This window comes from Misgurnus anguillicaudatus, chromosome 14 (assembly GCF_027580225.2).
Source record: "Misgurnus anguillicaudatus chromosome 14, ASM2758022v2, whole genome shotgun sequence".
NCBI classification, from domain to species: Eukaryota; Metazoa; Chordata; class Actinopteri; order Cypriniformes; family Cobitidae; genus Misgurnus; species Misgurnus anguillicaudatus.
Window position 1 is genome coordinate 19,333,258 of NC_073350.2, and position 24,690 is coordinate 19,357,947.

The window sequence follows — 24,690 nt, forward strand, 5'->3', positions numbered from 1 at the left end:
TGGAATTGGTAAAAGGTGTTCAGAAAAAAGTGATCAAAATTTTCTGCACACACTGTAATGGGGCTTGTGGCTTGTCATTGTAACATTTATCTTGTCTCAGTGTTATCATAAGGTGCACAACATTGTGCACTCACTGGCTTATACTATTATTTTTAAAAACCTGCAAAGCCTTTTACAGCGCTTACATTTTTGTAATGTCACGTGTCAGCTCTTATACTTTTCTACTTAATCATTATATGGAGTTATAGTCAAGGTTGCACAAAGATTTGTGATCCTATGTAGTGGCTGGTCTGGGCCAAAATGGCAGGGCCAATTTTTTGTCCCAGTCCAGCCCTGGACCCCTCCCTCCCTCTCGCGCACAAATATGAGCCGCGGTTGTGGACAAATGTGAAGCGAAGAGAGAGCCAACGTGCGCGAGAGAGACAGAGTTTGCGTGAGAGAGAGAGAGAATGCGCGAGAAAGGGCGCGTGTGCCCGAAAGAAGGAAACCTAAATACATTGAAACACCTTGTACCTTTACCTTTATATCGACTAATATTTCATTAATACTGAATTCTCTATCGCCATGTCAGTTTAATTAATCTGAATTAATCTGAACATTCCTGCCTTTGTACTCCTGCTACAGCCAAAGGAATTGTGAGTGTCCTTTAGCTTAAACATTTGAAATAATATAAATAATATTATATTCAAACTTTTGACTGTTTTCTTTAATAACTACATTACACAATACTTGTACTTTTACTTTCAGTACTTGAGTAGTATATTTTAAAATAAACTACTTGCAATACTTAAGTACAAAAAATGTTTAATACTTTAGTACTTCCACTTAAGTGCTGTGCTTAAAGAGCACTTCATTTTCTACTTAAGTCACTTTTTTGATAGAGCACTTGTACTTTTACTCAAGTCTTGGTCCCTAGTACTTTATACATCTCTGGACTTTTCCATGTATGGGCATGCTGTTGAACCTGTAAGGTCGATTTTAATGCAACAGTATTTATTTTTTCATGTACAGTCACGTTTAACTGAAAGTAATGAACATGTTTTTCTTGTAATGTTCCTAGATGCACGGTGCATCTAACTCATGATGCTACTTTGTAATGCTGGATCCTTATTGTAGACAACTGTGTAGTAGTCCCAATCTCTGTGTTAATAGTCAATATAGTTTTGTAGATAACTGAGGGACCTGAATGATGTTCGTAACGTCAGGATCTAAGGTTTGATTCCCAGGGAATGTGTGGACTGACAATGTATAAACCTTAAATGCACTGCAAGTCATACAGAATAGAGTTGGTTTAAAAGTTTTACCAGTTCACAGATTTTGTGCACTGTATCAAATCTTATTTGATATGAATCAAATACTTTGTATTGCTATTAATCTGTGATCTCTCGGGACTTCTTGAGACTTTTTGCATCTAAAATATAAGATTAGGGTTCCCTCTGCTGGTTGTGCACTTGTTTGTACATGGCACCACCAGTAAAATGGTTTCATTATGTAGATTTATTTTCAAGTTTCTACTTTTGTTTCTTTAAAGGTAACAACATTCGATTGCATTAATACATTAGTAACCCAAATAACAAAAATACAATGAATTAATGTTTTTTTTTTCAGTTTTAGATTTAGCTTTTCAGACAAACTCATCACCATTAAAAGATGACTTTTTATTTCACTCTTCATATATATTTACAGCTTTATAGACATTTTCAGCATTTTAAAGATTGCTTGATAGAACTGATTTGTCCACATATTCAAGTTTACACACAACTGAACCAAAAAAATAAAATAAATTAAACAAATGCACTTACACACACATTCACACATACACTCTTCAACAAAAACACAAGTGCCAAAAAGTCCCTCTTGGACATATCGGGCCCGACATTAAAAGCACCTACTGCCACTGTACGTGTGTAAAATATTTCAACATGTGGGGTTATAGGGGCAGATATCTAAAGCATATGTACAGTAGAAAATCAAAATACGCTACACGGAGACTAAAGGCACTGCCAGCGGGAATTTGACTGTCGGGAAAATGCAGCCCGAGCAAACAAAACCCCTGCCTTTTGCTTAAGGGTGGAAGTAATACCTCCAGATCACAAGAGGGTGCACCCACAATATACAAGGCAAGCACAAGGGCAGAGTGATCTTAATAGAAACTTGTTTTTAAAGCGCCATGAAATATTATTTGTTTAGAAAGAAATGGTTTGTTAAGGGAGTGGGATTCAAATGTGCGTCTGTGAATAAAAAAGAAGCAAATTAAAGGGATAGTTCACCCAAAATAAACATTCTGTCATCATTTACTCACCCACAAGTTGTTCCAAACCTGCACGCATTTCCCCGTTCTGATGTGCACAAAGGAAGATATTTTGAATCAAATCCTTTGAAAAATCAAATCATTGTTGAGCACCATTCACTTCAATAGTATTTTTGAAAGTGAATGGTGCTCCTGTGTCCTGCTCAATTACAAATATCTTCCTTTGTGTTCAGCAAAACAAACAAATGCATACAGGTTTGTAACATCTTGAGGGTAAGTAAATAATGACATCATTTTTGGACGAACTCTCTCTTTAACAGTTGCAGGGACATTAAATTGAACGATTCTGTGATTTTTAAGGCTTGCCACTATTCATATCCCGTGCTTTTAAGTGAACTGTCCCTTTAATGATAAAGCTCCCCCAGTGCCACAAACAAAATTACCATGCACCTCCAATGTTGAAACACAATCGTTAAAACACAATTCCCTTTATAAATAGATGTTATTGGAGCAAAGAAGATACAGAATAATATGGACCACTGTACATACTGGCTGACCACTTAGTGGCCTGTGCAGGTGTTTTAATAATAAAAGTCCTGACATCACAATACACAACTTAACATGATCAGAACAATCTCTATATTATCTTCGAAATGCAATTTATTTTTATACAATACCTACTTCCCTATTTACTTTGGTGTAATATAGATTCGAATACTTCTCAGCTTCCCATATATAACCCATTTGCCCAGTATGGTTTGGATTCACAGAACCCTTCAGGACGCTAGATGCCATCCCCTAATTCTAATGACCTTGTTTTATATGTGCTAAAAGCACTGTTGGTATACTTGAGCGAGTGATTTGTCAGTGCTGAGGCTAGAAGAAAACTTTCGACAAGTTTTCATTTGACACCTGAATAGACGAGGGCTCTTTTTAGAGACCCAACACTTTAAGTAACAGTCTACACGGGTGCCTTTTCACATTTTAAGAATCAACTCCAATATATCTGCAGTTCATATCTATTTTAACATACCAAGGCTTTTTTTAAGATTATGTACAGTGCTGTGGGTCTTATCATGGCTTTACTGGAGAAGTGCGGCCATTTTGTTTTTAAAAAAATTAAAATGGAGGGACGGGGTGATTGTTTTGATTGTTTTAAGGTCAATCACGATGTGACCAAAAGTTTACAGAACTGAGCAGTAGCTGTTTCAGTAAAATACAGTACTAGTTCATAGTTGTATTCAGACAATCTCAAGTATAAAGAGTAATATTTATTTTTCAGTATTTAGCATGTTTCTGAACCGTGTATAATGTGGACGAAGTTACTGTCCTCTGATATATTACAGGCATTAAAATGTATCTTAAATCATCTCACGTTCCCAGAGGAAGTGCTTTTTGTTTACTCCCCATTTCATACAGATATTCCCTGATAGAGGACATGCGCTAGACACAAGCAGAGAGACCAAAAAGAAAGTCATGCTTTAAGTAACACTTGCAGTAGCAGCAATAGCAGCAGCATGTAAAAAAAATACACAGACAGACCTGGTCGATGTAAAAAAAACGACTAGAGAAACTAAACGAAACCCATTCAAAAAGCATGATTGCCAGAAACATACTCCTGGGCTTAAACAGTGTGCGATTTCCAGAGAAAAAATATGATTTTTTTAAGTACGGTATTAACCTTTAGGTCCAGCCTCCTCTCTTTGTTTTAGTCATCTCTTGCACCATTTGCTCCTATTTTGAATCAAAGGTCACAGAGTCAGCTTTAAAGAGAGCTGATTGGAGGGTTTGTAAGCAAGTCTTTCGGGCCATCGGTCCTCCAAACTGGCCCTGTGTCGGCTCAGTGGGCTGAAGGAGATTCGATGTTCTGCGTTAACCTGGCTTGCCTTTAACTTTACACAGAGCCTGTTGTAACTTCTCCTTGTAAGCGGCGTAACGCTGCTCCACCTGCCGCACGCGCTCATTCTCTTCCTTCTCCAATATGATCAGGAAGTTCTGAAGTTCAGGAACTGAGAATGCATGCCACTACAAAGAAAGAAGAGATGTTATACAGGTCAGCCTGATGTTTGTAACTTATATAAAAGATGTGACATATTTATGAGTGAAACAGGATATGAGACAAAAAATTTGCGCTTGATTCACACGGGGCGTCAGTGTTAACGCTTGATGGAGGGCGTGTCTGAAAAGTTTGTGTACATGTAAAAAAAACAGACTATACTGCGGGCTTAACCCTGATTGTAAACCTAAACATAAACTTGTAAACAACCAAATCTAATTGGTTGATTAGAATGTTGTCTGAGGTCCCAGAAAACATCTTTCACTTTACAAAATCAGAAATGCCAAAGATTTTACAAGCAAGAAAATTCTTGCTTTCAAATAATGTGTGCAAATTATAGAAACTAATGCTGCGTTCACACCAGCCACGGTAGAGGCGTCAAGCGCGAGTGATTTCAATGTTAAGGGCCCTATTTTAACGATCTAAGCGCATTGTCTAAAGCGCACAGCGCAACGTCTAAATGGGCGTGTCCGAATCCACTTTTGCTAATTTAACGACGGGAAAAATCTTTTTGCGCCGAGCGCATGGTCGAAAAGGGTAGGTCCTATTGTAATGGGAGTATTTTGGGCGTAACGTGCAGTAAACCAATGAGAGTCTCAGCTCTCATTCCCTTTAAAAGCAAGTTGTGCTGGCGCTATGTCTAATCCCTATTTAGATGACGGACTTTATAAACTGAAAAACTAAGCGGAGGTAGAAGATCCCCAGTTTAAGATTAATGTTAAATAATTGTGTTGTTTTTCCCTTATATTGAAATTGTTATTTTTTTATTAAAACCTTTAAAACCCGTTTTCTTTTAGTCATGGAAGTAAAAAGCAGGCTTGTAATTGCTTTAAATGTATGGCTATCCAATATCATAAAAAAAAAATTTACAAGTATGAAAGAGAAGGTTTGTACTCAAAAAATACTTTATTTGTAACAAACAGGAGATAAAGAATTTACAAACGGCTCTCCTCACGTTTCAGCACTTTGGACAGCGTTTTTTTAGCAAAGAGTTTGCGTCCGCATTCAAGATCAGAGCTTTACGCAGCTTACGGAGGTTACTCTGCTGCTGCTCCTTGCCCCCGCCCTCCGAATTTGTCATACGTCACTAAGAAATGTGCGTACACTACGCTAATACTCTCTCCTGAATACAGAGGAGTCTAAGATGGCGGCGCCACTGGAAGGTAGCTATTTTCGCCTACAAAGTTCTAAATATGGATATCTCCACAACAACACAGCGTGCATTACCCTCAGAAGACCTTTATTTATCATCCTGGAGCCGTTTGGATTTATTTTGTGAAGGATGGATGCACATTTTTTGGACTTAAAGGACGTTGACCCCGTAACTTCACATTTAATTAACTGAAAGATCTAAAACATTTTCTAAAATGTCTGAAAAACGATGGACATATGCAACTCGGACAACTTGGGGGTGAGTAAATCATGGGTTTAATATCACTTTTGGCCGAACGATCCCTTTAACTCAAACTGTTCAAGGGGCAAACTAGATGAGGTGGAAGCGATTTTGACGTCTCAAACGCGGCTGGTGTGAACCCACGGTAAGACCAAGAATGTGCGTTAGCCTATGGCGTGAACAAACATGACTTTTCATTCAATTGACTTGTACACAACTGATGCGTGTGAATGCAGCAGACCGGAATCAACAGAAATGCACACAAACAAATAAAAATTACGGCATGTTCCAAAATTCAAGTTTGGTGAACTTTGACCTGCAAATTCGTATCATGTTGAGAAGTGTGACCAACAGATGATCGATACGCATGACCTTTTAAAGTATAATAATGCTGCAAATATGTCAGAATAAATGGTGTGTGCATAAAAACGGCATTACGCAAGTAAAAGAGTCAAGTAGGTTTCATGTTAAAATGAAGATTCGAAATAATATTACAAAATATCTGTAAGAACATCTTACCTCCACTTCCCCAGTCTCATTTTCCCTGAGTTCAAAAGTCAAGTTCTCCTGATCAGGACCTGCTAAGAGCCTCAGGTACAGTGGGCAGTCTGGTAACGGCAACTTCTCCAAAAAAGCTAACGGGAGAAGCAAACAACCCTTGAATATTCTGTGGCATCAAAACATATTTCACTTTCATTTGAACATTCAAAAATACTTAGCTACTCACCCTGGCTGTGTCGACGGGTCAGTCGATAAAGGGCAAACTTGCATGGGTTATCTTGTACCATGAACTTCTTCAGCAAGCCTTGGATGACCTCACGAACCGTGGTGGTGCTGCTGATGTGTAATTGTTTTACCGCATCGCTCGGCAGGTAGAAGGATGTGCGGTTATCGGAGCTATCAGGGGAGGAACACAGACCTGGTAACTTGTCATCAGAGATAACGGTCACAGGTCTGCGCAACTTCAAGTGAACCTTTATGAAGCCAGTGTAAGTGCCATCTGAACCCTGGAGAAGAATACAGGAACGTCCATCAAAGCTTTTGCAACATTGGAAGGACAAATGCTTTTAAAACAATACTCACTAATTTCATTCCATTCTCTGTAACTTTAGAGTTGTAGTCCTCGATTTTTGCTTTAATCTCTTCTTCTGTGAGGTTTGTTGCGTTGTCTTCCTCTTCCTCTTCCTCTCTTGTGACACTCTAAAAAAACAAGAAATAAAACTCAGAATTAGAAACTATGCAGGCTATGTCAGGTCTTAAAACACGGTTTACGAAACCAAGCGTGCCGCACAAGCCCTGAAAACTGAAGCCAAAACGTCTTGATTGCCCCCCAGTGACTGGTCCCAGTATAGGTCATAAACCCCGCCTCCCCATGTTATTCAATGGGACTTGAGACCAACTAAAAAAATTAATTACTCTTCAACTATCTCTTTTCGAAGCTGGTTTCTGTCATTTACTGTAGTTTTTATCACGCTGATATAAATTCAAATGTTTGTTTTAAAATTAAGTTTGTTTTTAGTTAGTTATTAAATGATTTAAAAACTGTGGTGTCACGTCATGATTGACAGCTGTGATATTGTGTGATATGCACATTCTGCGAGGGCGGGGTCTTGATTTTCCCTAAATCGCTACTGCGCAAACTCAAGACCCAAGATGTCAGTGCCGTATTGGGACACTGGCGGCTTCACTTTTCACCAATGGAAGAGAGCGAACAGGCGTCGCCCATCTTTTTTTACAGTCTATGGTCGAAACATGTTATTATGTTTCTAAAACATTATGAGCATGTGCCATGACATTACTTGGCAAGCTTGCCTGAGTGCAGATGGTGATTGACATAGAGAATCTGGTTGCACACCCATCTAACTCATTTTTAAGGTGAACTTTGCTATGCAAACAAAGAGTTCCTCTAGAGCAGTTCCTCTGAACCTTTCCATTGACATTTACAGACCAAAATAAAAGGCCGGTGAGATCACACTGTAAAAGAGGTTGGTTCAACTTTTAAATAAGTAAGATACCTGGTGCCTTCAAATTTTGAGTTAATTCAACTTAACCAACAAATCTTTTTTACAGTCTGGCAGTACCACTTTTAGCATAGCTTAGCATAATCCATTGAATCTGAATATACCTATTAGCATCACGCTTAAAAATAACCAAAGAGTTTCGGTATTTTTCCTATTTAAAACTCGACTCTTCTGTAGTTACATCGTGTACTAAGACCGACGGAAAATTAAAAGTTGGGATTTTCTAGGCATATATGGCTAGGAACTATACTCTCATTCTGGCGTATAATCAAGGACTTTGCTGCTGTATCATGGCTGCAGCCGGCGTAGTGATATTACGCACTGGCCAAAAATAGTCCCCTTGGTTACTTTCAATAGCAGGGGACTATTTTTGGGCACTGGCTAATATCACTACGCCTGCTGCTGCCATGTTACATCAGCAAAGTCCTTGATTATACGCCAGAATGAGAGTATAGTCATATATGCCTAGAAAATCACAACTATTTATTTTCACAGAATGTTCTTTACATGATATAGGATGATTTTATGTAAAAAACAGTAAATCACCGACAGGGACACAAATGTTGCTGACTATGCTGAGCTTTGACAGCTACTTTTATTGATGAACAGAGGGGGGCAATGTCACTCACTGTGGGTAGATTGAAATCTCTGAAATACTGTATGCGTAAAGGACAGTAGCAAGTAGTCTCTCGAGACCTCTAGACATAAACAGATTTATCTACACAAGACACAGAGTCTATAAATAGGACATATTTGCTACTGTAATGGCCACCGAGGAAGCCTCACCTGATCAATAAGACGACAGAGAAAAAATCTTTCCTAAAGTCTCAATGATTTTATTGCTTTATTCACCCATGAAGAAGAACTTAAAACAGAAAAAAAGGATTTTCTACATAGATAATGAGTTCCCTGCATATTAGAGATGAGATACCCAACTTTACTCAGAATTAGGCTATTTTGCAGATCCTTTATATGCCACACACTACCCTCCATGCAACACTAGCAAAATTAATATTAATATTCCATCAACCATCTACAGTGATGGAAACGGCGGTATTCACGCAGGGGTGTTCTGGTGGGGGTCCGTGTGACATGCAATGCAGTTGCTGAGCAAGCCTTAGCAACAAAGATTCAGTCTGAAGTATTTTTAGCTACTGCCTGCATCCCCCGTAATGCACGCAAACTGAGTTTCTCGTCTTTTTCTGGGACGAAAGCATGAGATTGAAAAAAGGCAGGATCATTTATTCATGGAGATCCCCGGGGCGACTGCAAAGGCGTCTCCATGTTTCATTGAGCAGAAACACATTGACATGCAAACATTAAGAATTGGAGTAGTAGAGGTTAAAGAATGTATCTGGATGCTGCTTAGCCAAAAAAATATTATTATTTCAGCCAAATCTACATATTGGAGAGATGCATGAAATGGATAAGATTAAGGGGCATATGGAGAGGATGTTTCAAAATCATTTCACAAAGACAAGTTAGCTTGTTGTGACAGTTGATATATTCAGACAGGATATGTGCAATGGTTGTTGCATGTCTGATGTTGGTTTGTGTGGTTTGTGTTGGAAGAAAAGAAAGATCTCGCCAAATCAAAATGTTACACAGTATAGTTCTGTGTCACAGGCTGTCTTGTACTGTATTTGAGAGCCTCTGCGACATACATTTTATGATTTGTGATAAGAAGAGTATTTATAAATACTTCATGCACGCTCAATGCAATATTCATTAGATTCACTTCTTTAAATTTCTGTACACCTGTACGCAACCAACCATTGCATTGTGTGGTTTAAAATGGTGAATATGTTCAGTCCTTTAAATACAATATATATATGCAAATCTTTTGATTTGGGAGTATACACAAATATTTTGAAATGCATAATCTGTTTTGTTTAAACATAGTGTCCATTAAGCAATAAATCTGGGATAACTACCAATATTAAGAAACCTTCAACGAATCCCTTATTGCACACAAGCAAAATCTCTCAGGAATTCCTGTATTTGTGACTGTGTGTTTCTAAATATATCGTTCATGGTCCCTTCCTCACATCCAAGTATTTCCAAGGCAGCAAAAGTGTGGCATTTTGAAACAATGGATCGAAACAATACAAACCTGTGTGAAAGTTAGTTCTGCTGCTGATGGTCTCACGCAGACCATGCACACATGCATAGCCTAAAATTAACACTTGCCAAGCGCCAAATGCAATTGGCAATGGCTAATATACAAATTGTAAGCAGAGCACTAAGGGGTGTTGTCGACTTTACGCAACGCTGCACAGACCAATCAGTGATTATGACACCTAAGCTATAGGGAGAACGAGTGCTTATAAATCGCTCTTGCAGTACTTCGACGTCATAATTTGGTCGCTCTGCGCAGTGCTGGTGGAAGTCGAACTTCACCAATACTGAAACATGATACGCAAGCACTCACGACAGGCAACCTTCTTAGCACGAGTCAACATAAAGTAGCATATCCATGAAAAGAGAAACAGGATATTCAGTTATATTCAATAATAAACTCATGAAAAGAGTTGAAATTTAATATGTTTGGTGATGTCAAATGAAGTCATTTCATTCTTATGGATGTGTATTGAGAAAGCTAAGGGGGTTCATTCAAATTAAATTTTATTTAATTTTGAATTAAAGAAGAATTCTTGCTGTACCAAGTGAATGCCACAATTCAGATGTGTGTGTATGAGTGGATGCATGGATAAAACAACAGTGTTGCACTGAAGAAAACTGTGTTAATGTGTGTATATTTCTGTGACGGTGAGCACTGGTGAGCGTGGGAGTTGTAATTGGAAGAATGGGAATTATAAGAGAGAAAATGTGTGTGAGTGAGAGATTGTAAGTGAGTGGGTAAAGCGTGGGATGTCTCCTATCTCTCAGCTCAGTGTTTGAGTGAGCTGGCCCACATTTAAGATACATAGATGCTATAATGGCACTTTTCCATTGCATAGTACCCCACGGTTTGGTTTGGGTCCCTTTTGGAAGCTTTTCCACTGGGTTCAGTTTGTAGTACCCAATACTTTTTTAGTACCACCTCAGTCGGGGTTCTAAGCGATCCGAGCTAAAACCAAAATGTGATGCAAAAACACTGTAGATCACTGATTGGTCTGAGAGAATCATCACTAACAGCGTCATCGCTATAATGTAAAAGATTAGCTTCACCTTCATGCTAGCTTGCGCTGTCTCGAGTAAACCTGTTGTCATCTGTGCATTGCTGTTAGTTCCCAAACTCCCTTTTAGCGATGACAAACTTGCAGTTTGTGGCGGCACATTTGTGACGCATGTGTTCCCATATATGCTTAAATGCAACTTAAATGAGGCTCAGCGGAGCCCGTCGACTGACGCCAAGGGTGTTTGAACGGGAACTGTCATGTGAGAATTTAGTTGTGGACGGAGAAATAAATGCATGTATGGGAATGTACAACGACGCTCTCACATGTATGATGTCACAGCGGTAGGCAGCGCAAATATAACGACATGCCTATAATCCCTCCCACCCCGAAGTGATACTAAACTTGATGTAAAAGCTTACCAAGCCAAAGTGAGAGATATATATATATATATATATATATATATATATATATATATATATACACACACACTCATTATTCCATTACTAGTTACTACTTTCAAAAGTAATATTATTACTTATTACTCCCAGCCAACAGTAATTAGTTACACTACTAGTTACATTACTTTTCCATTAAACAAAAAAATGGAACTTGCATAATATTTGCAGTACGTGAATCTATGCAAGTTACAGATAAAAGAAGAGTACAACTGGCTATCTTTTTTATAACTTCTGTAATTTAATAAAGCAGAAACATATACTAAAATCTGCAACAGGGCTCAAGCAGGTGGAACCAACCAAACATGTTGGCAGAATGAAAAAGAGTAGTCAAAAAAGGTGACGTTTTGACAAAAAGTAACTAGCCATTTTTTGAATGGTAACAGTGATATTACTATAGGGCTGGGCAAAGATTTTTCGATAAATCAGGGTTTTTTACGCGGTCGATTCAAAATTGATTCTCAAAGGCCACGAATCGATTTAAAAAAAAAAATCCTGTTCTGATCAACGAATGTGACTGTTCTGACTTTTTTCAGCATACATTTTTCATCTTGCATCAAAATTGTATTGTATTTAACATAATTGTGTGCATTTGAAAATTAGAGATGGGTTCTGTTTTCATAAGTGTACCTAACATATAAAAGAGTTTAATATACAAGTTTGTGGCTATTAATTTCTTTTTAATAATTACCCACTTGTAAACTTATGTTCACTGTTCTTTTTTTATAAATATACTATTTGTATTAAATCTATATTCATTGAGTTGAATCAAGAATCGAGTACAAAATGGATCCGAGAATCGAAATCAAACCAAGAATCGAAATTGAATCGGTTTGATAGCGTGTGAATCGAAATCGAATCGATCTGGAACATCTGAATCGATACCCAGCTCTAAATATTACTAGATTTTTTTTAGTAATTAGTTACACTGCAGGGAAAGTAATTTATATTATTACATTAACTAGTTACAAGTAACAACAATAATGACCCTCATCAGGTCAAAATAAAAACTTATTAACTAATAGAAATGCAATTTAAATAGGATCTACTTTGTAAAGTTCTTCATCTGCAGACGCAGCTGTAAATCATCTCATCTGAGAAATCTGTTACACCTTATCATATTTTTACAGTGAGCAGTGATGACATCAAACACGAACCGGAAATCCTGTAAAATGCATGAAAAGCAACATGTGGCAGGCGGTGCAACTTTCCAGAACATTCCTTGCAAAAGTATTAAAGTTAACATGGTGAGAGAACAACCACTCGGCCCATGTGATACATGAGAAAGAGCTATCAAACAGATAAAACCTTGTCTAACCTGTATGAGTTCATGTGATGCAACAATACAGTTTCCTCTATTGAAGAACGTCTTTGTTAAATACACAGGGCCATTCTTTCAATCAAAAAGTTGAAGACTTAAACAAACAGAGGAAAGAAAGTCTGCTAATGCAAAAGAAGAGGGTGTCACCACATACAAAACAAAGGCCCTTCGGGGCACAACCTGAGCAAATATCAACTTACAGAGATGACATCACTGCATGTCAAGCTACTGTCCTTAAGTGCAGCCTATCGCTACTCAGACTGATTGGGGGAACACAATGCCCTTAGTGTCAATTTCAGGCAACATGCAAGTCATCTACGCCTCAATGACCTCGGCCGATCTATCCAATTCTGTTGAACACTGTAGACACAGCACATTTGGTTTATCAGCATGAGAAATGTACTTACAAAATGAAGTGAGAGTTGTGAGCCGTTACAGGTGTTACAAAGCCTGCATGTTTATAAGAACAGCACTATTAATTTTTATGAAGTTAAACATAATGCTAACAACATGGTACAATGTCAGAATGGTACCATATAATACTATTTAGGTACACATATATACCTTTGAGGTGCCAGTATGCATCATTGAGGTACTAATATGTACTCCTTAGGTACTTTTTGACACCCCAGTGACAGCTTTTGTACCTTTATTTCTAAAAAAGCTGCACATAATACAAAAAACATTGCCTTGGGATCATGCCTAAGATATCTTAAAATACTGCCTCTGTAGGCTTACTAGCTTACTGGTTTCTAGAGCAGAGCAATTGTTATAAGTGACTGCTAATGTGCTTTAATGCATCAGCTATAGCTGCAGTCTGGGTGCTATAAATAGAAAGAAGTCTACTACTGTACCGTTGTATGCCTGCTCCTGTTTAACAGATTAATGAATGGTTTAGTTTAACTAATCCACTTTTATCAATGCATGTACCTGTATGTGCATGCATGCCACACATTATGTAAGACTGTCTGTAAGTTACATTTTCATCAGGTTCATCGTGGCAATAGGAAGACTGAATTTCTCAGCATCCCTACAACGATATAAATGCCTGGATGTTCTCTGCTGTCTTTGAACGATGCTTTGCAATTACTTTGCCTATGCATACGGAATGCTCTCTCTCCCTCATTACTGGGTCAAGTGTGCAGCACGAGATCTCTCCTGCCTCTCTGCAGCACTGCACAAATGCAAAGCCCGTCATCTTCATGCCTGAATAAACAGCATAGATCATCAGAGTCCACGGGATCATCATACTCTTCAGTAAACACACGCCACAAGCTATCCATTCATATACACACAAATGCAAAAAAAGAAATCAAAACCAGCTTAATGAAGGTATATGTGCTTGCTTAAGTTTTATATTTACTGTATATGTGATAAGTCGCATGGGTATATTTGTAGCAATAACCAACAATACAATGTATGGGGCAAAATGATTTTTCTGCCTCAAATCTTAAAGTGGCCATGGCATGAAAATCTGACTTTTTTCATGTTTAAGTGTGCTTCTATCAACCTAGAAAATGTGAAAAACATCAACCCAGTAACTTAGTTTTGGTAAACCATTCTCTGCAGGCACATGAAAAAATAGTTCGTTGAAATTTGGCTCTCCTTATGATGTCATAAGGAGCTCTTATTATAATAATACCACCCTTTAATCTACACTATCCAATCACAGCACTGCCATTTAGTGTATGTAGGCTGATCGGTGTATGTATAAATGTAGGGCTGTCACAATGATTAAATAATCGTCTGCATCGTTTGACCTCAGCGTAATGATTTCAGATCACCGCAATGATTGCACATCTCTTTAAAAAACACAAGGAGGAGCTGCAGAGCCTGTATAGCTATTTTTAAATACATGAACGGGTGTATTTACAAAAACCACACATAACCGCAATTAATCGTTTGACAGCCCTAGTTAGAAGATATTAAGTGAAGATCATTTTCCATGAAGATATTTTGTAAATTACCTATTAAAAATATATCAAAAATCTATTTATCATTAGTAAAATGTGTTGGATTTTAGGAAGTTTAAAGGGACTGTAAGTAGGATTTTAAGTGTTTTATTAATCAAAATCAATGTCTTTATTCATAAATATGTCCTCATTGGTGTCAAATGACCTCTGCCAATGATCTGACTCTACCACTTTTAGCATAGATTAGCACAATCCATTGAATCTGATTAGACCATTAGCATCGCGCTAAAAAGTAAGCAAACAAGTTTGGATATTTTTCCTATTTAAAACTTGTCTCTTCTGTAGTTACATAGTTTACTAAGACTGACGGAAAATTAAAAAGTTGGGATTTTCTAGTCAGATATGGCTAGGACTATACTCTCATTCTGGTGTAATAATCAAGGACTTTGCTGATGTAACATGGCTGCAGCAGGCGTAGTGATATTACGCACTGGCCGAAAATAGTCCCCTTGGTTACTTTCAATAGCAGGGGACTATTTTCGGGCAGTGCGTAATATCACTACGGTAAGAATCAAATGTTTAACTCTTGGGGAGCTGGAAAATGAGCGTATTTTCAAAAAAGTGGTATGTCCCTTTAATCTCAATTTCAAATATTGACCCATGTGACTTTGTGGTCCAGGGTCACATACACAAACATCTTCATAAAGTCATCCTCAGAGCTAGTAGTATGTTTTACTTCTTACATTTTAAGTAACTGTTAATAATGACTGTTTGGTTTAAAATTATTATTTTAAGCCAATCTATAAATATTAAAAATGAAATAGCTGAAAAACAATTGACAAACACTTATTATATTGATGCAATAAACTAGGAAGCCTAACTCATTTTGCTGTTGTTCACCAAGTAGGCAGCCATCTGCCCAAGTGACACCACAGCTGTACGGCACTCCTGATATGAGCTACAATGAGCTTTCTTCAATCATAGGAAAGTTTATGAGAAAGTCCATAACTTTCACCACTGAAGGAGCGTAAACCCAGAACAAACTGAGGTTTGCATGACTTTGCCTATTCAAATATTAGCGTCTCCCTGGCTGCCCTCGAAGAGGAAGCTAAGGAAACCATACTTAATTATCCAGCATGTTTTCACTGCTAACGTTTTATTCCCCCAGCTATAGCCGACTTTTGGGTTACAAATCTACACAGTACAGACTAAATCACATGTGTAATGGTGGTTGCCTTGTGCGCTTTCTTTAAAGGGTCCTTGAAATAATGATCAAACGCAGAAGCAGAGTTATTTATCAAGGCACTGCTGCGTCAGTTTTCCTCTCCCATTACACCAATATTACTCTGCTATATTGGCTTTGGCCTATTATGGTTAACAGGGTCAGATAAATAGGAAGTGCATTATCGATCGATAAAGCAAAATTACTCCTATAACTAACAAGAAAAGCATGCACTAAACTAAAAGCATGAGATAGTCTTTGATCATATTCAGGTACCTGCTATAGGAAGCTAATAGCTTTTAAGCTATTATGCAAAATCGACTTTTTTGTCTAAGGTGTTTGGACAAAAATGTGTGTTGGCAGTAGGGTGCATAACGATTAATCTATTGCAGAATAAAGGTTTTCATTTACATCATATATGTGTGTGTAGGAATAATTGACGACGGGCAGTTGAAGAAAATAATGCACACACCCAAGGTTGTTATGCGAAGCACGCGACGGGTATGCATTATTTTCTAATAATTTAAAGGACCAGAATCAATTATTCTGCTTATACCACGGTTACTAAAAACATTGCTCTGGTGCCTACTTTTAAGACATTTTAAAGGTTAGGTGTGCGGTTATTGAAAAATAATCAGCCAATAAAGCATTCAACAGCCCGTTGTATAACTGTGTGTAATAACTTTGTATAAACAAATACACACACATGCATGAATATATAGAAATGTTTACATAGGTATATACATTTGTATATTCATGTATAATTTATAATATATAATATATAATTTCTTATTATACATGCATGTGTGCATATTTATATATACATAATTATTATTCACAGTTCACACACATATATGATGTAAACAAAAACCCTTATTCTGCAATAGATTAATCGTGATTAATCGTTATGCAAACCTAGTTGGCAGTGTGTAAACAGTGAAAATGAAAAATAATCCACCCACTCCTGCTTTTTAATCCTCATTATATCAAAGCATGTCTCATTACACTCTTAAAATTAATATGTTAAAATAACACATCTTGTGTCTAGTTACGGACAACACATCTTGTGTCTAGCTACGGACAAAACATCTTGTGTCTAGTTACGGACAACACATCTTGTGTCTAGTTACAAACACATCTAGTGTGTTGTCCTTAACTTAACACATCTCTGTGTAAATTTTGAAACAACACACTGTGTGTTGTTTTAACACACCTTGTGTTGTCCCTTCTATTTATTTGAACTCAAAATCAACACGAAGTGACACATAATGTGTTAAATAGGATACCACAAAACAATGTGTTTATATTAACACATCCTTACAGTGTAAACTCTATGATAGGATTTACACATCTTTGTGCATTAAGCTTTTAACACATTATTTGTAATTTTAAAACATTATGTGTCGTTTTGTGTTGATTTTGTGTTACAATATAACACAAGTTGTTTTAAAAGTAACACAAAATGTGTTGTTTCAATAAAAACACAGAGATGGGTGGATTCTGGGACAACGCATTTAATGCGTTGTCCCAGAATCAACACTAATGTGTTGTTTATAACACACTCGTTCAAAGAGTGAAGACATGTTATTTTGATTCTGTTGTTAATGTGATGTCACACTAACAAAGCCCCACTGACTGGTTCATTTTACCCAAAAGCTTTTCCAAATGTGTTGCATGTATCTTGTAAAATGGGAATAATATTGGCCCTTTAATATAGGTTTGAGCCTTATAATCCAAATAGCAGTCATCGAGACATTATCTCAAAATTGCAAAATACATCAAACGTCTGTCACCCAAGTAACAGCCTGCTCCTAGCAACATACAAGATGTAAGTTCCAAAACTAAGCTACGCTATAATATACATTCAATATACTGACTGGATGCCCTCGAACTAGCAACTCGCCCAGTAACCACACAATGGATGAGAAGTGAATGAATAATTGACAACATGAATCTGATACCCAGTGACATACTGTACAGCTGGTCACTTTAGGTAAAGATGTCAAGATTTAAGCACAACTCTACTTTTCTGTTCCAGGTAGTACTGTTACATTTACACACAAAACCTTATTGCCAAGAACACAGATGCATAGATGCTACTGTAAGATTGTATGTACAAGAGTTTCATAGAGAGGCCAACAGGAAGTCAGTCGAAATACTGAGGGTTTCTGGTACAATAAGCAACCATTTCCTTCCTTTCACGGCAATAGAGAGATTGCTTGTGTGTGAAAGTGTACTCTGTACATCAAAAGTATATAATAAAAGTCAAGATATGTTGCAAATGAGTTGCAACTAAAACCACATGCTATTTGGTACTAATTATTATTATGAAATAAAAAAAACTAGCCTAAATATTTATAATACTTTATAATGGTACACAACGACATGCAGTATTTCTTTGTGATGTCTTTGAAATCCATGTGAGCATCAAAGCCACATATATGAGAAATGTATTAAATGTGTTAATGGACGACATCTTACATGCATGTTTAAAAAGGGCAACATTTCATACATCATAAAAGCATCTGTGAGATAAAAGATATCATAAAGTTGGGTTAAATGAGTAACCCCGACACAACCGAGGAATCTCCCCTCCTACTACCACATGTTAACAGTCAATCTTTGGGCTCAGCCTTCATATTATCAGCAAGACTGACAAACACAGAGTGTTTACAGTACATTACTGTAATCTAGGCGTAAGCTTATCTTTCAGTCTGACTGGTGTGCCATCAAAGTATATTATTTAAAAGCAAGGAGGTAATCTCGGTCTCTATCGCGTCATGTGAGTTCTTGTTAACTTTTAATTTGAATAGGCTATTTTTCTAAACAAGGAAGGTTTCCACTGACAATATTTCCATAGCCAAACCGAAAAGTCTCAACAATGTTGAACTGAATGGTGAACCACATCATAACAGACCTTGATGTATTGACATACATAGAGTTTAACGTGTAAACAATTCTATGAACCTCTTCTAAAAGCACGCTAGTAACTTCTCTTACAACTCAGCAGTTTGTCACTCAAGAGATGTGAAAAGATGAACACTATCTCACTTCCGCGAGCGCACACACTTCCGTAAGATGCTTCTCGTTTTTCGTTTTAGGTGTGAATAAACTCATTCTCGATCTCATAACTTATCAAACCCAACAGTCTCACTTTCTCACGCTACCTTGGCTACTTGCTTGGCCTTGGACTGACGAAAGAACGAGGTCTTGGCGGTGAAGAAGGTGAAGTCATCGCTCTCCTCATCCAGGCTGCAGTATCCACTGCTCATGCTGTTGCTGCCGGTCATTTGCGGGGTCGGATCCAGTTTGAGGGACTCGGTGTCCACCTCTCGGTGGGCTTCAGGGGACCAGGTGCAACATTCCAGGCTCCAGGGGTGGGAAGGGATGGTCAGGCTGGAAGCGAGGGGACACAAGTTCAGGTGAAGGGCCAGAGCTCCGCATGCACCCGGAAATGATGCTGCGCTGAAACGTCGTTTAGAGAACTCGCGACCGTTGCAACCGGTATCTGATGCTCAGTTCCTGTTTGCACAGGTCACAAACAAGCAGCGGTGAAGTAGTAGTTCTCTCTTGCTCGATTTAGTCGACAGCTCAGTGCATTATTTCTACAGCCACAGAGAGCTCAGCTAGTCCACGAATTAGCTCAGTGTGAAGGAAAGGCATTGAATTTATCTTGTTCTGGCACATTGCTACTCACGCAGGATTGATGCATGAGATTTCCTGAGCTTTGAAGGTCTCTGTTGCATGGACATTGTGTTAATATTCCTGAAGCTGGGTGAGAAAGATGCAAGAGTCTTCAGTTCACAGTGAAGCTGCGGCAGCTGCAAGAGCGAAGCCAGAAAATCAACCTGCTTCCTTTTGCCTCGTAGCGACTGAGAAAGCTGAGAAGTGACGTACGGCACCTCCCTCCCTCTTCTGTCACACAAGCACTCTCTCTCTCTCTCTCTCTCTCGTTCTACCATCTGTGGTCGGGTCTGTTATCTGCCTACATGCTTACTCAAACACCCTCCCTCTCCACGATCTCTCTTCCTGCATGAAACTGCTCTTTGCTTAACCGAACATACTTCCCAATAAAGAGGGAGAGAAAGAGACAGAAAAAGAGAGAGAGGAAGAAAGAGACCTCGGCACGTTTTAGAGGTTATTTTGCATAGCACCCGATATGCAAAGTGCATCAGGCACTCCCTAATGGCAGCCGGCATGAATATTAGTAAATGTCACTGTAGCTATCTGCTATATTAATAATAGGAGCTTGATACAAAGATATTTAGCAAAAAACTCAAATTAATTGGACATAAAATATTGTTGTGGCTCTTAACTATTTTATTACACGAGCAATAAGAGACTGGAGTGATAGGAGAGGCATAAAATTACTGTAGCACAGCGAGGTAGGAAATTGTCTGGCACAATGGTCTATTATACAGTTTAAATGGCTATTATAATAAAAATGTGACCACACAATGCAATGACTGACCAATCAGAATAGAGTATTTCAGAGAGCAGTGTAATATGCTTTTAAAAGCCACAGGTAGACCGTAACAGATCATCATTACGCCTGCACGTTGTTCAATAAATAATTCATCACACTGTAATGCCCATCTTGCCATTCAACTGTACTGCTGTCAGACATCTACCACTAACACAAATGCAGAGAGACCAATCCTTATTTGTGGTGTAACTTACACACTACATGCAAAAACCCTGACATGTTTTCTTGTAAATAAGCATTTTTTTTATCAGCTATTGGGTTCAGATTGAGTCATTTCACTTTAATGGCAATAAAAATATTATGAGTCAGTAATTGAAATGCCTTTTCATGTCACTTTAGTCATTTCTTTGATATTTAACAAATTTGACTGTCTTTCAATGCAAAACCCTCTAAGTGCATGCAAGCTTTTTTGGCAAAAACCTCCACTTCTTTGGACAAGACATTGTAAAAAGTTGCAAAATCATCTTCTAGAAACATTGCAAATGATCAAAGGCAGAATTCAAAAGGTAAAAAAATTAAAAACTGAACCACACATTAGGGGGTGCTCTGATGCATGGGGATGCCACTAGAGGTCTTCTCGGGTCCAAAGAAATGTACCCGACCCGAAATGACCCGAATCACTTCATACCCGAACCCGACGTGCAATAAAATTTTTTTAAAGAAAGACCCGACCCGAGACAAACCCGAGAAAATTAGACCTGAGTCCGACCCAAACTAGTGAATTTTTTTTTTAACCCGACTGGAACCGAATGTAAACGGCACTGACGTGTGTGCATTCTGCAGACCCACGCGCAGCAGTCAGACAGAAAGAAACTCCGGTGGCCTTGCAACCAATTTGGCGAGCTGCTCCATTCGTTTTACTTTGTTATCTGACGACAACGACACCAACGTAACCGCTAAAATGTACATTTATTATTGACTGACATGTTTGTCTCAACGAAAATGAACCTTCCGACAACAACACAATGTCGGAAGCGCTCTTGGCAAACAGATGAGAGGTTTGAAAAGGACATTGACGCACACAGGCGAGAGAGTTCGGGTCTTCTCGGGTCCGTTCAGAAAAAACACATTCATTTTTAAATTACACGAGACCCGATGCCGCTATTATTGTAGCCGACCCGTGTCTGAGGCACATGTGAAACTTTACGATCGGGTCTCGGGTTGGACCTCGGGTTTTCGGTTCTAAGTGGACCCGTGAAGACCTCTAGATGCCACATTCAGGTTGTATTCAGGTCCAAGTACTCACAAGGGACAGGGAGTTTGAATGTAATCCATGATTATTTCACATTGATGAAATGTGAGGACTTTAAAGGAGCATTTCACCCGTAGAAACATTAATCTTTATTGAAAGTGTGTCATTTTGTAGTCAAAATGTAACACACATTTAGAATTTGCTGCCTATTTGACCAAGAAAAGGGGTGTTTGTAGTCTCACTCCCTCAACAAAGATATTGGACTTCCTTCTTTCAATGATGCAAAATGATGATTACATCACGCAGTACCGCAACATCCAACAGGAAAATTCAACTGCAGTAGCCACCGTTCAACCTGAAGAGGGCAGCACTCAAACGTTTTTACACCATATATTGAAGCATTGAAACGGTTTATACCCAAATGTCAAAAAAGTTACTCAAATCAATGAATAGCACTAATAAAGCCCCATTCTTATAGATCATTAACTAAAAAAACTCTTCATATATGATGCTGTACAACTAGACAAAGAAAAAAATAACACACCATATCTAAACCATCTGACATATTTAACCTGAAAGGTCTCGCACAGGAACTCTGTAGCCCAATGGAAATAATTAGAAAACTGTCAGGACATAAGATGTACATATGTTCCTCTAGAGGTCAAAATTACAATGACATCTGATCTCTCTCTGCGCCAATCAGGCTTTTGGTCTTAACCTTTGACCCTGACCTTGAGGGCATTAGACACAAAGCCCAGCTGTAGCACCAGTACTTTACTTGTAAAAACAAGAGGAAAAACAAAAAAATATGGTCATTACAGAAACTAAAAAACAAATCAATCTGTAACAACCTCATAAACTCTTATAGATGCCTTACTGTGTGCTTAGCAACTACTGTTACTATGGTAAAACACACTGGCAATATGCCATCTTAAAATTAGATCATTCATCACTTGTTTATCCGTGCTTCCTCAAGTTAGTTTCTCCAGCACGGAAGCAATTCCTCATAGAAGGAGATGAAAGACAAGAAGAAAGATGTTTCTTCATTTCTGCCATTTTATTTCATTACAGAAGAGGCGTCTCATGTCCTGGACTATATATTAAGTCTATATCCATACACACTAAAGGCTGCTGTGGTGTCCAAGCAGCACGAGACGTAAAAACATCATCACTAGCGGCTCATGACAAATCACCTAAAGCTGATCAATGAGGGGCTGAACGCTTCTCGGGTCGATCGATATCCAAACCCACAGGGGAGAGAGAGGGTTCTCTTTTGTATAGTCAATAAATACCAATTAATTTCCACTAGAGTTCAATCTTTTTCCTCAAAAGCGTTCGTAAGGGGTTTACGCATGTTGCCCAGAAAAACGTAATCAATACCATGGATCAAAGTAAAATGGCTGGCACAAAAGTGCGAGGCGTCATCACATACTGTAAAATATGGGTGGAAAGACTTCATTTATCACTGCTGAACGCAGTTGCTATGTGAAGCACAGTACGAAGAGGCCATTCAAGTGTTTATAGTGAGCTTGAGGCATTGTGGGGAATCAATGTCTGTGACAATGATAATTCATCTCACACAGGGGTATAAGATGGCTCACAAGTATTTATCTCCACAGGATTGGAGAAAGCTATGTCCTTTTCTTTCAATATCGTCCTAAATGCTAGTTCTTGCAATTGGTTTGGTATTGTGCAGATGTCAGAATGTGAAAAGCGTAACTAGAGACCTGGCTGGATCATCGCAGCGACATTCAAGTACCATGCACCAGGCTCTGGTTACGCAGTGGTGTTAAATGCAGTTACGATGCGTGTCTGATATAGCTATAATATTTCTCCCCCTCCTTCTCGCACCTCATTGAATAATACACCTAGTCTCCAGTTTCAATGCTTGATGATGTGCACAGTTTGGAAAAGATACAATCTGCAAGAAAATTATATACCAATAACTTTTAACAATATACACACACAATTCCTGTTATTGGCACCTAATATCGATCCCTTCATACTTGGAGCTCTGGATCTTTAGATGGAGAGGTTATAAGATTAGTAACACGCATAACAGCTCACTATCATGTGTATGTGTGTGTTGTGTTTATATATGCGAGTAAGGCTGTGCTGTTTCCTGGATACTCAAAAGCAAAAAAAAAAAAAAAACTCATGAAGAGAAATGTTAAAAAAGATTTTCTTTTCATTCTCTTCCAGCATATTTTTGAGGTCTTTGTGGGAAGAGCATTTCATTTTACTGGCAGATCTAAAGCAAATGCATGGTAAAATTAGGCTTGCTGGCTCATTCCTGAAAACCACGCAAGGCTTACTCAGCCATGAAAGGCGTATATGTGTGGACATGGGTAGATTTCATAACTGTTGTTCAGAGATGTAGTAAAGCAGTTTTATAAACTGATCTGTGTGGGTTGACCTTGTGCATTTTTGTGCAGTAATTTAAAAAAAAAGAGAGAGAAGGAGAATGATAAAAATATAATATAATATAATATAATATAATATAATATAATATAATATAATATAATATAATATAATATAATATAATATAATATAATATAATATAATATAATATAATATAATATAATATAATATAATAAGGGCCGGGACTCGATTCGGCTTTGTAATTAATTAATCGAAATTAATCACATTTTAATCACATATAAATATTTGACCTGAGAACATTGAGAAGTTACTTTTTCACATGGATTTTTAGTATACCATGAATAATAACTGAATACATAAGCTTAAACAGCAAAATATTGTTTATTTTTGTTCAACCAAGTTGTTGTACCCGGAGTCGGGCTAACGTCCACGCTAGCTGCTATATGTTTTGCATTGAGATGATACTTGAGGCTCGATGTGCTGCAATGATATGTGAATTCCTTGTTGCATAGCTTACACACAACCATGCTCTTATCGACGCTTCCATCTGTTCGTTTATTATAAAAAAAATCCCATCCACGGGGCCAACCAAAGCGATCTCATCAGCTTCTTCATTCATGTTCACTGGGGTTTGTTGTTGTCTGAAGTCATGAACGCTAGTTGGTGCTCCAGTATAATCGGTCCGCCGAAACTCATCCAATGAGAAATGTTCCGTGGTGCAAAATAAGTGTGATTAAAATGCGTTAACGCGTTATTTTTTGTTTAATTAATTAATCTTAATTAACGCGTTAAAGTCCTGGCCCTAAATATAATATAATATTTTTTTTCTTTTTCTTTGGGAAAGCTGTGCAAGCTGTAAATATCCCTCATTGATTT

At 38.0% G+C, this 24,690-nt stretch overlaps 1 protein-coding gene across 3 annotated transcripts in view; it reads right to left on the bottom strand.

Annotated features, from left to right (window-relative positions):
- Window positions 1-1,643: 1,643 nt before the first annotated feature.
- rassf5 (Ras association domain family member 5) overlaps window positions 1,644-24,690 on the bottom strand; it is a 54,575-nt gene continuing 31,528 nt past the window's right edge. For 2 of the 3 annotated variants that reach the window (XM_055184016.2, XM_055184017.2), the window contains exons 3-6: window positions 6,784-6,900; window positions 6,428-6,707; window positions 6,220-6,335; window positions 1,644-4,276 (exon numbers count right to left, since the gene is read on the bottom strand). In XM_055184016.2, the coding sequence (XP_055039991.2) occupies window positions 4,124-4,276; window positions 6,220-6,335; window positions 6,428-6,707; window positions 6,784-6,900 (666 nt within the window). In that variant the 3' untranslated portion in view covers window positions 1,644-4,123. Of the gene's footprint in view, window positions 4,277-6,219; window positions 6,336-6,427; window positions 6,708-6,783; window positions 6,901-18,921; window positions 19,657-24,690 lie in introns of those variants that run through there. The other variant, XM_055184018.2, reaches the window with a different exon arrangement.